At 39.0% G+C, this 12,793-nt stretch overlaps 1 protein-coding gene across 1 annotated transcript; it reads right to left on the bottom strand.

Moving 5' to 3' along the window:
* Positions 1–10,558: 10,558 nt before the first annotated feature.
* LOC149837507 (uncharacterized) lies at positions 10,559–11,854 on the bottom strand. The gene is made up of 3 exons (XM_090008053.1): positions 11,692–11,854; positions 11,072–11,262; positions 10,559–10,924 (listed from the first exon to the last, which is right to left on the bottom strand). The coding sequence occupies exons 1-3, from the start codon at positions 11,852–11,854 to the stop codon at positions 10,559–10,561; spliced, it is 720 nt and encodes a 239-aa protein (XP_089864179.1).
* Between the last annotated feature and the right edge of the window lie 939 nt (positions 11,855–12,793).

Below are 12,793 nucleotides of genomic sequence, written 5' to 3'. Positions count from 1 at the left end.
ATCAAACGTGCCTATTTTCAACTGGTCCTACTTGAAAACTTTAGTGAGACCACAACATAATGAGTACAAAATGAAACTAAAACTTTAACTTTAGACCAAAGTGGCAAAAAAAACTTTATTATATGATAGAACGTTCAAATACAAACTCTCACTAAACCAGCATATCATAAAATGATAAAACACCCATGTGAGCAGTATGCTCGTGAAAGATCTTGGGTGGCAAACCTTTAGTAAGCAGATCTGCAATCATGGAGTTTGTGTCAATATGTTCTATCGATATCTGACCATTCTGCATTCTTTCTTTAACAACAAGAAACTTAATATTAATATGCTTTGACTTCAATGAACTTCTATTGTTAGTGGAATACAACACTGCTAAATTATTGTCACAAAATAACTTTAGTGATCTTTCAATATTATCCAAAATCTGCAGCCCTGTAAAAAAATCATGTAGTCATATTCCATTGTTGAATATCTCATAACAAGCTACACATTTTGCTGCTATGGTGGAAGAAGCAATGAGTGTCTGCTTGGCACTCCTTCAGAAAATAGCTCCCCCGGCCAACAGAAAAACATAGCCTGACGTGGATCTGCGACTGTCTTGACATCCCGCAAGGTCAAAAGCAGAATACCCAATGATATTCAACTGATCTAACTTCCTATATGTGAGCATGTAACCTTTTATTCTCTACAAATACCGCATAACCCATTTTGCTGATTTCCAATGATTTATACCTGGGTTACTAAGATATATGCCTAACATTCCAACAATGTACGCTAAATTCAAATGCATACATACCTGAGTATATATAAGACTCTCCACAGCAGATGCAAAAGAAAGTTATTCCATAGCCTTAATTTTAGACTAGTGTTTGGGGCACTGAATGAGACTGAACTTGTCTCATTTAGCAACAGAAGTATCCTATGGTTTGCAATCCTTCATGCCATACCTTTCCAGAACCCTTTCAATATAGTTCTTTTGCGATAATTCAAGAATACCCCAATAACGGTCTCGATGTATCTGGACCCTAATACAAAAGAGGCATCCCCAAGATCTTTAATTTCGAATTTCTTTGTCAGAAATTTCTTGGTTTTGTGCAGTATGCCTATATCATTACTAGTAAGCAATATGTTATCTACATACAAAACTAGAAAAATAAATTTACTCTCACTGAACTTATGGTATATGTATTCATCAACCATATTCATCTCAAAACCAAACGAGAGGACAACTTGATGAAATTTATGATACCATTGACGAGAAGTTTGCTTAAGTCCATAGATAGATTTCTTTAGTTTGCAAATCATTTTATTGGCATCGCCTGAGTTAAAATATTTTGGTTGGACAATGTATATTGTCTCATCAATGTCCTCATTAAAGAATATAGTCTTAACATTCATCTGATGTAGCTCTAAGTCATGCTAATCCACAAGTACCATCATAATCCTAAAAGAGTCTTTGGTAGAAACTGAAAAGAAAGTCTTTGTGTAGTCAATGTCTTCCCTTTGAGTAAACCCTTTTGCAATAAGACGAGCCTTATATCTTTTCACATTACCCTTTGAATCCCTTTTGGTTTTAAATATTCATTTACAACTAATGGGTTTCACACCTTAAGGTAATGAGATAAGATCTCACACATCATTATCTCTCATAGATTTAATCTTCTCATGCATTGCTTTAATCTACTTTTGAGAGTTAGAACTTTGTGTGGCTTGATGGAGGTTGATTGGATCATCTTTCATTAGGCCAGTATCACCATCATGTTCTTCTAGAAAGACAATATAATCATCTAAAATTGTCATTCTTCTTTCTCTAGTGGATTTTTTTAATGTCACTTGTTCTTAAGGTGCGTCTTGAGGTTGTTGAGTTTGAACTCTTGTAGTAAAAACTTGATTTTAAATAGGGAAATCTAAAGCATTACCTTGATCCAAATTTGTAGGAACAAAGTCAGGAATAAAAATCTAATCATTGTGATCTATAACTATAGGAAGAGAAAGAGACTCTTCTTTAAAAGCAATGTCTTTTACTTTATCATTCCCCCCAAACTCAGTACCCTTAAAGAAATAAGCATTTTTTGTTTCAAAAAAGGACTTATTTGCAAGGTCATAAAACTTATAGCCCATGTACCTTTTAGAATACCCAACGAAATAGCAGCTAACCATTCTAGAATCCAGTTTTTTTCATATGGCCTATAGGGCTTATCCTGAACTGGATATCTCCAAATATGAAAATATTTTATACTAGGCTTTCGACCTATACACAATTCATATAGGGTCTTGGTTACTTCTTTAGAGGGTGCCCTATTCAAAACAAAAGTTGGAGTCTTTAATGCTTCTCTCAGAGGAATTCTGGTAAAGTAGAATGAGAAATCATACTCCTTACCATATCCTTAAGAGTCATGTTTCATCTTTCAGCAACATCATTCATACTAGGAGTGCCTGACATGGTATACTAAGGGATGATCTCATATTTCTTTAAGAATTTAATAAAAGGCCTTGGACGTTGTTCACATGATCCATTATATCTGTCATATTACTCACCACCACAGTCAGATCTGATGACTGTAATTCTTTTGCCAAGTTGGTTTTTAACTTCAACCTTAAACGATTTGAACACATCCATGGACTGAGACTTTTCATTAATTAAATATAAGTACTCATAGCAAGAATAGTCATCTATGAATGTAATAAAATATTGTTGACCATTCCAAGAAACCGTAGGAAAGGGTCCATAAATATTTGTATAGATTAGTCTTAAGACGTTTGTTCGCCTTTTGACACCTAATTTTCTTATGTTCATTCGTTTTCCTTTTATACACTCAACACAAACCTGAAAGTCAGTGAAATCAAGGAAATCAAGAATCTCACTTGACAGAAACCTTTCAATTCTTTGTTTAGAAATATGACCTAAGCACTTATGTCACAACAGAGCAGAATTCTCATTTGTCAATTTTTATTTTGTACTGCGAGAACTTAATTGAAATGTTTTATTAAATGGAGCAATAGTATCAAGCAAATAAAGGTTAGAAACTGTAGATAAAGAACCGGTCTCAATAACATTTGAATCAAGAAATAATTTAAATTCATTATTTTTAAATAAATAAAAATAATTGTATTTGTCCAAAATAAAAGTAGAAACCAAATTATGCCTACAAGATGGCATAATAAATGTTTCTTTTAAATCTAAATAATTTTTAGTCTTTAATAACAACCTAAAAGTTTCTATTGCTTCAACTTCAACTATTTTACTATCACCCATATAGATAAATCTTTCAACATCAATTGGTAGTCGGCAACTTAGGCAACTCTGCATAGACAGTTATGTGAGTGGTAATACAAAAATCCATCCACCAAGTGTGTTCAGGCATAGAAGTTAAATTAACTTCAAAACAAACCAAAGTAAGGAGCGCATCTTTTTTCTCACGCCAGGCATGATACTTAGTACAATCCTTCTTCATGTGACCTTCCTCTTTGCAAAAGAAACAACTAGACTTTAGATCCTAATGTCTTTTTTGTTTCTTCTACGATTGAGGGTCAACTACAACTTTGTTAGTCCTTTTCTTTTTTCTTAAACATGTCCTTCTGCAATCCTCAGTCTTCTCGTACTTCATCCTATCTTCTTCTTGCACACAGTGTGAAATGAGCTCATTAAGAGTCCATTTCTTCTTCTTCCAGTTGTAACTAACTGTATTGTGCAGGAAGAGATATTAAAACCAAGTGCATGAGTAAGTCTTCATACAACTCTAACCTTAGTGCCTTGAGTTTTTTAAGCAATATGAGACATCCCCATGATGTACTCCCAAATATTTTCTTTACCCTTATACCTCATTGAGACAAGACACAAAAGAAGAGTACTTGTCTCAGCCTTTTCATTTTTTGCAAAACGTTTTTCAATTTCTTCAAAAAAATGTTTGGCATTTGCCTCTTCGGACATGGTGCCCCTGATGGATTCAGGAATTGCATATTTCATGATCATGAGACTTGTGCGATTAGATCGATTTTACCGTTTAGAGTTCTTTTTATCCTTAGTAGAACTCTTATCCGTAAGAGCATGTGGTTGATCTTCTCATGGTGCAAGATTCATACATCCAAGCGCAATCATAACATTTTCTTTTTAGTTCTTGAAATTGAAATTGCTCAAAACAAGGATGAAATTAATGTTTGCAGATATCATAGAAGCAGAGGTATTAACTGAATAAAGAACAGACAAACTCATAATTAACATTCATATTCATATGCAATAATATAAAATAATATATTTAAACAGTGGTGAACCCTATTACAAGATACCCAACACAACATTGACACTTAGTCTTTGGACAAAAGTGTCAACTTATAAGTGGTATTCTCAATACAGTAATCAAAATATGGACAATCATTCCTGTCAAACAATGAGCCTTTCTTTGGACTGACTCATTATTCACATGAAAAATCGAATGATTGTCCCATATTTATTACTGAAAGTATACATTTTGGTTTAGCCAAACAGTGATCTTCCTTTGAGCCGATCACTATTCGCATGAACCACAAACATGTAGACATCACAATATTTCAAAGTGAACTAACCTAAACAATAGAGGTTACTTTGGTAACATATTGATTCAATTAATTCAATTTAAAATATTGGACTCAGAATCAGAAATAATTCTAACGTTCAAATATGTCAATGGATGCACATGAACAATAAGGCAAGCATAATAACATACATAAGATGAAAAGTAATCAAATATCGACCCACCAAAGTGACTCATAATGCATGCCAAATAGCCCTATAAATTCTATTTTTTTATAAGGCATAGTGCATGAATCCGGCTAATCGGGCCTAGCCAGATCTACCTGTGGGTCCTAGAATAGGTCTGACCCAGATCGGGTCAAACCCTGCCCACAACAACCAGGTGTAGGTCTGCACCGCCGGGTCAAGTCTAACCAAAACCAACCCGCACAAGAGTGTGGCGGCTTGACTCTATTCAACCCCCTAAAACCAAATGGGGACTAAACCGGTCAACTGCTCCTTCTTCAAATAGGACTTGGTTCGGTTCAGCTCAACTAGTTGTTGAACTCGGTTTGGGTCAACTTAGAGGCCCGAGCCCAGAAATACACAAGACCGAATAGGTCCTCTATACATATGCCAAAACAACCCTGGCCCAGTTAAATTGGCTGGCAAACGTCAAACCGTACCACATCAAATGGCCAAACTGGCCTGAGACGATGAAGTGGACGATACCTGAATCATTCTTGGGTCATCGAGTCGACACAAACGCCTAAAGGTCAAGCCAGACGTCAAATCCCACCGACGGATGGCTGAACAAAATGTTGATCCCCATCGACAGGGGGGAGTGAATCAGACTCAAACACTCATCGATCCTTGAAGGGCATCGACGATGGTCCAAAACAGCACCAGACCCTGACAAGCCAAGTCTATCTGACGATGGTCAAAATTAACCCTTGATGTCGGCAAACTCAAGATTGAATGATTTTCGGTTCTACCGATGTTCGATGAACCGAGCAGATGATGCTGCGTCTGGCAATCCAAATTGTGATGCGCCCTCGTATGCCCTGTGATCCAAAGAGGGTGACTGATCTCACTTCGGCCGGCGATTTGAAAAAAACGGGAAACCCTCTTTCATCCGGCCATCAGGAAAGATGTGCTCGCCCGCCATCCGACAATCTGAGTAGGAAAGCTCCCATTCGGTGAGTTTGAATGGATATTCACCCTCACTGTCTGATGATCATAATGGGCAATAAGAATCAGCCCTCACCGTTTGACGATTAGAATGGGTGATAATCCCTATCACCGTCCAGCCAACAGAAAAAATGGTGAAGGGCCGAATGGCCCTTCCGTCTTATCGGCAAGAAAAGACGACCCTTCCCATCCGGCAACCTGAATAAGGGGCAAACCCCTTTGCGACACAATGATGATCTGGTGATCAGAAGAGGGAAGGCCGAATTAGCCCTCATGTCCTTCTAAAAATCCTTAAGGTGAGGGCCGATCAGCCCTCCCTGCATCTAGGCAAAATTGGATGATACGAGAAGGGTTGATCGACCCTCCTCCACCAATGCCTCGATGCTGATCCTTATAGATCATCACCACAAACATAAAAAATTATAGGATATATAATAAAATTATATATTTCAACGTTTCAACGGGAACAATAGCTTTGATACTAATTATTGGATTTAAAAATACATCAAAAACCAAAGAGGACTGATTTACATGTTCTCACTAAATCATTGAAATAAAAACAGAAACCAAACTTGATGTAGAAGCGTACCTGAATCCATTGACACTCTGGTAGATCATTGGCGATATGATCTTTCAGAACCTGCATATCTGGCATTTTTCCTTTTCCTAGATCTAATGAGAGAGGGACTGAATTCTCTTTCTGACTTATGAGGAGCCTGAAGAGAGGATCATTGTATAAGGTTTGAGGATTATAACCTAATGTGTTTATGAGTCTCTCTTCAATTCAGGCCATTAAAGAATTGCAGACAAAACATATCTCTTCATATAGTGTACCATATCATATGAGACTTCATATAGCCCAACCAGATTAGATCACATAAACCGAGATTGAACCTAAAACAACCATACAATGTGTGGTTCAACGTATAAGGGCCCACATGATTTTCTAACAGAATGTTGATCTTCGAATCCATAACACTAGAGTTATAGCAGTGATGCATGTAATTGATGAAGCAACCGGTTTGGCTATTACAGACCCAAAAAGGCTTTCTAAGATCAAAAAGCTTCTATGCAATGTATTGAAAGGTAACAACAAAAAGAGGGGAGCATGTAACGACCCCAACTCACACCAATTAAAAACGCAGATTTTTTTTTAAACCGTTACGGAAACCATCTCAGAAACTCGGGGCCTTTACAGTTCCACTCCCAATTGGATAACAGGACTAACCACAAGAGAAACTTACACCTATCGTCCAAACCAAACTAACCCTTTATTGAAATACTGATAAATAAGTCTAGAGACAATTGCATAAAAGAACTATTTAGAGTGTAGTAACAACTAAATAAATGAAAACAAAAGTAGAGCCACGATGTCAAATTGTCATCTGTCTAGCAAGTGTGTGGCACCCGTGACTTTTTCAGACGCCAGTCGCTTCACTAATTTTCTGCTTCTGCGAAAAACCATCAAAAGAGGGAGTCAAAAATCCGAAGAATTCTGCATACAGATCCCTCTAATGAAAATAAGTGAGCATAAAGAACACATGTACAACTTCATGCAATTTTTCAGAGGAATGCAATTTTGACAATTACTTAAACCAATTTAAGCATTCATTCAACATTTATAAAGTATACAAAAACCTTAATCAACAGCAGGTATTTCAATTTAAGTAAGCAAGGGATTTTACATGCATTAAAATTTAACCATCACCCATCCAACAACATATAACATTTAAGGGAAGAAGTAAATTATGTATGTCCTAATGCATAGTAGGGTTATACATGATTTATGTGCAATGTATTGACACCTTATTGTCTTTCATTTAAGTTCTTGTTTCCATATGCATGTCATATTAAATGCATACAATTTAAGTTCCTCTTTTTAATTACTATCGCCCGCGGATACACCAAACGGGTAAAATTCTCGAAGTCAAGTTAGGTTCTCAGGGTAGCTTAGCACACAATTTGTATTTTATTACTGGGTTCCAACTTAGCTCTCGACCAAATCACCTTCGGAACATTAGACCTTCACATCTAATGTCGGGGACACAAGGGACACCCCACGCCCACAAGTGCTACTTTCTTGGTACCATAAACAATAGCTATATCAAAACATACCACCCCCGGGTAAAGTGGCAGACTCTCCCTAAAACCGTGGCCAGGAAAAAGAACCTCAATATCGGGTTTACGGGACCAAAAATAAAGCACACAGAGTTTGTGTATCCTCACAGTCTCCCCAAGACTGAATCTCTAGGATCCCCATTCTCCAAATGAAAGATCCCAGAACATATGTTACATTGTTCTTATTTTATACATTTTTATTAAAGTCAATATTTTAAGTTTGCAACACCATATGCGAAAGTAAAGTGAAAACTCGCATCCTCCCTTGCGGGGACCCTTACGGGACTCCAGCCCATGAGGACAACAGGAACAGTGTAGTAGTGTGCCATACCAACTTGTGTGGTTTAAGTGATGCAATTAAACATATAAGAAAAATAACCAAGTCCACGACTCTCCGGGCCGATGATGATCCATTTGGCCATCGATGCATCACACAACAAAACCAAAGTGATATGTTATATAACCTCAAACTATTGTGCCATACAAAACAAGGTCAATCATAAGCATGTAATTTCCCACCTCACATGCATTTTTGTCATGTGTATTTCCTACATCCATACACACATATCTATGTCAAGGCATACTCCTTGTGGGTATGTGTGCACATGAACAAAATTGTTTATTATGCATGTCCATGGTAAGTGAAACCTCAATCATTTAGCATTTCCATTCACCTATATGCAAAGAGCCAAGTCTAACACGATTAGCTAGTATTCTGAAAAATTAAGTGCTAAGCTAAGCTTCCATATGAGCCATACTATACATGAACAAAGATTCAATCGACCTGTCATTTGTCCATAAGCCTGAATAGTCAAGGAAATAGCATTTATCATATTTTCCTTTGTAAAAATATACTCCAGCACCAGTCGGTTGGGCCTAGCAGGGTACCACACAACCCATGATGGGCCTGTGTATCACTGCCACGGCCTGGCAGTCACTCGAGTGCCCCTTGGCTGGCTGCCAGCCGGCCCGAGTCATTCAACAACAAAAGGGTTAATGTTGTTTGATTGTTCTTTTTTTTTATAATCAGAAAGAAGAAGAAAAAGAAAGAGAAACAAAAGGGTATTTTGCCAAGTAACTAAAAGTTTAGACAAGATACAATAGATAGATGAAACACTTCTCATTATACAGATCTCTCATGATCTTATGATATTTTTCCTCTCAATACTTATAACAAAACAAAAAGACTAAAATGGTAAAAAATTGCACAATGTTCAGAATAACTGGTTCTAACGCTAGTCAAAAGTAGACATTTCAGCTAGCAATTTCTTTGTCATTAAAAGATGAGCAGTCAAATTTCTGCATAAACAACTTTCTGCTTATGTTCATCTAAGCATAATTGACAACTTTTGTATGAATTTACTTGTGTAATTTGAGAATTGTGAATAATCCTAAGCCAGGGCTTTCATACATCATTCGGGAGGTTATTGAACTCAACCCTCACTCTTTGTCATCCAACTTTTAAAGAGAGGTTAAATTAGTAAACCCAAAGAAATATATCGACAAAGATAATAATCTAATGTTCACATAAAATTATGCCTGAACACTACTCAATTCTCAGAAGCTTTTGCAGGTCACAATTAAATCGCAAAATTACTCACCAGAAGCAACACAAAAATTCAACGAAAAAAACCAAGCAATCCGAAAGGTGATCCCTATAACAGTTATGTTTAAGAGAATCTAACCTCCTTATCCTTATCTCTTGATGCAACCGCCCGAATCAAAAGGTCCTGGGACTGGGTCTACCACTTAGCCCAGCCGACTCCATCGGTTGGGGCTGACGCTCCAGGGACCCAGCCGACTGTGGGTCGACTGGTCCAATAGTAAAGCAAAAACAGGATCGTACATGTTCCCCCTTCAATTTTTTTTTTTTTGGGGCATGACCCAGCCACCTAATCGGCTGAGCCAGCCATGAAATCGATCCACCCTATTCTCCATCTTTTTTCCAAGGGTTCCATCCAAAGAAAAGCAGCACAAAATTGAACCGGGGTTCAATTTCTCATTCATTTTCACAAGAGGGTACTCGTACCTCTGTCCGGCGTTAGTTAGCTGCTGCAACCGCGTGAGGTTGGTCCTGCCGACCCCGATTGCTCACTGTGAGGGGTTGATATCGCCGCCTCCGGTGACCCTGCTGTTGAACAAGGGGTTGCGTCCCCTTCACGTCGCTCGCATAAGAGAGAGAACGATTTGGGGAAACAGAGAGAGAGTGTGTGTGGAGGAAGACCAACTCAGGATCCCCTCCTTTTGAAGAGGATAGCCCGACAAAATAGGAGTCGACCTTCCCTCCGGCGGCTGCAATTCAAGCCTCTCCCTTTTCTTCCATGTGATTTCATTTAGGGTTCTCTCTCATAACCCTAACTCTTTTTTTGTTTCAGATTTATCGGGCGGCTTTTACCCTTATGTGTTTTTGTTACATAGGGCGTGGCCCGGGTCTGGACCTGGGACCCAAAAACCGACCCCGAGTTGGGGTGCGCCTTACCTATTCGACATGGATCCACAAGTTGGATCCAACTATGGATCCTTGAGTTAAATTCACATTTTTGTTCTAAATATTTATTATTAATATTATTAGTAGTAGTAGTATAAACATGGATGATATCATTTATACATGAATACCCCTTTATGGGTCCTAGATCCGAAATATGGATCTCAGGCCCAATTTGCATATTTTAAAATATTTTATTATATAAAAAAAATAATGGCAAAAACTTACGGTTTTTACATCCTTACCCCCTTAAAAGAATTTTGTCCTCGAAATTAGAACGTACCAAATAGGTATGGGTAGTGTTGACGCATATCCGCCTCAGGTTCCCAAGTGCACTCCTCCAGCCTGTGATGTTGCCAATGCACTTTCACGAACGAAATTGTGTTATTTCGCAGTGTCTTTTCTTGACGGTCTACAATCTCCACTGGCCTTTCCTCCGTAGTCAAGTCTAGCTGCACCTCGATCACCTCATAGTGAATCACATGTGAGGGGTCAGGTACATACTTTCTCAACATCGAGTCATGGAATACATCATGGATCTGCGAAAACTGAGGATGGAGTGCTACTCGATACGTAGTCTTTCCAATACGTCCAAGAACCTCGAAGGGTCCAATATACTGAGGACTTAGTTTTCCTTTCTTTCCAAACCAAAAGATACTTTTCATAGGGGAAATCCGAACAAACATGTGATCGCCAACCTCAAAATTGAGCTCTCTATGTTGCCGATCAGCATGGCACTTCTGCCTACTTTGCGGTGCAATAAGCATTTGTCAGATTAAACACACCTGGTCTGCATAATGCTGGATGCTTTCAAGAGACTCCACTGCTCTCACTCCAACCTCATCCCAGCACATAGAGGATCTACATGGTCGGTCGTACAAAGCTTCATACGGGGCCATGCCAATACTGGCATGAAAACTGTTATTGTATGAAAACTCTGCCAGCTTTACATGTTTGTCCCAATCGCCTGCCCAATCTAAAGCACATGCTCTCAACATATCCTCAAGCATCTGGATCGTACGCTCTAACTATCCATCCGTTTGTGGGTGGAACGCAGTGCTAAACTTCAACGTAGTGCCTAAAGCCTTCTGAAGCTGGCACCATAATCGAGATATGAAATACAAATCTCGATCTGACACTATTGAATGTGGAACCCCATGAAGTCTAACTATCTCATCCACGTAAAGATCGACCAAACTCTCCAAACTCTGACTGATTCTAATCGGGAGAAAATAGGCACTCTTCGTCAAACGATCCACTATTACCCAAATGGCATCTCGTTATTGTCGAGTCTTAGGTAACCCTACTATGAAATTCATCGAGATGTCATCCCACTTTCACTCTGAAATCTCAAGACGCTGTAGAAGTACACCAGGTCTCTGGTGTTCAATGTTCACCTACTGACAGGTGAGACACCGAGACACGAACTTCGCGATGTCCCGCTTCATCATGTTCCACCAGTAAGTCCTCTGAAGATCTTTGAACATCTTGGTGAAACTAGGGTGAACGGAATATCTAAACTTGTGAGCTTCACTCATCAGCTCCTCCGCAATACTTTCGGAACCCATCATCTATCTCCAAACATGATGGTTCCATCCCCCTCTCGGCGAAACTGTGCCTCTGGCTTTTGGGCACTCTCACATAGCTTCTCAAAATCCGGATCGACTGACTGAAGCTCCTCAATCTGATCTATGATGTCCGGTCTTGCCTGCATCCCCGCACAAAAGATGTGTTCAGAGTCACCCGCAAAAGGCTGTCATCTGACAAACTCCTCAATCGAACCCCAACTGCGTCCAATCATGCTAGCTGTTGTGACCGACGCCCTTCTACTAAGCGCATCTGCCACTACATTCGCCTTACCAGGATGGTAAGTGATGGAGAAGTCAGTCCTTTAATAACTCCAACCACCTATGTTGCCTCAAATTCAAGTCCCGCTGTGTAAATATATACTCGAGGCTCTTGTGATCGGACATAACCTCAAATTGTTCCCCATAAAGGTAGTGGTGCCATATCTTCAATGCAAAGGCCACTGCCGCCAATTCCAAATCATGTGTGGGGTAATTCTTCTCGTCCACCTTCAGCTGTCTAGAAGCATACGCTATGACCTTGTCGTGCTGCATGAAGACACAACCCAGTCTGATCCTTGAAGCATCACTGTACACGACGAAGCCACACGTCCCAGAAGGCAATGTCAAAATTGGTGTCATGGTCAACCTATTCTTCAGCTCTTAAAAATTGTCCTCACATCGAGGTGATCACTCAAACTTTACTTCTTTCTGCAACAGTCGAGTCATAGAAGCAGCTATACGCGAGAAGTCTTGAATAAATCGACAGTAGTAACCCGCCAATCCCAAGAAACTTCTAATATCAGTCACCGTCTTTTGTTGCTCCCATGACAAAATGGCCTTTACCTTAGCTGGGTCAACTTCCACGCCCCTCTCGGATATCACATGACCAAGAAACATCACCCTATCAATCCAAAACTCATACTTTGAGAAGTTAGCATA

The sequence above is a fragment of the Nuphar pumila genome, chromosome 5 (assembly GCF_984573655.1).
Source record: "Nuphar pumila chromosome 5, dmNupPumi1.hap1.1, whole genome shotgun sequence".
Taxonomy (NCBI): Eukaryota; Viridiplantae; Streptophyta; class Magnoliopsida; order Nymphaeales; family Nymphaeaceae; genus Nuphar; species Nuphar pumila.
Note: the sequence above shows the minus strand (reverse complement) of the source record. Positions and strands in the feature narration are given on the sequence as shown.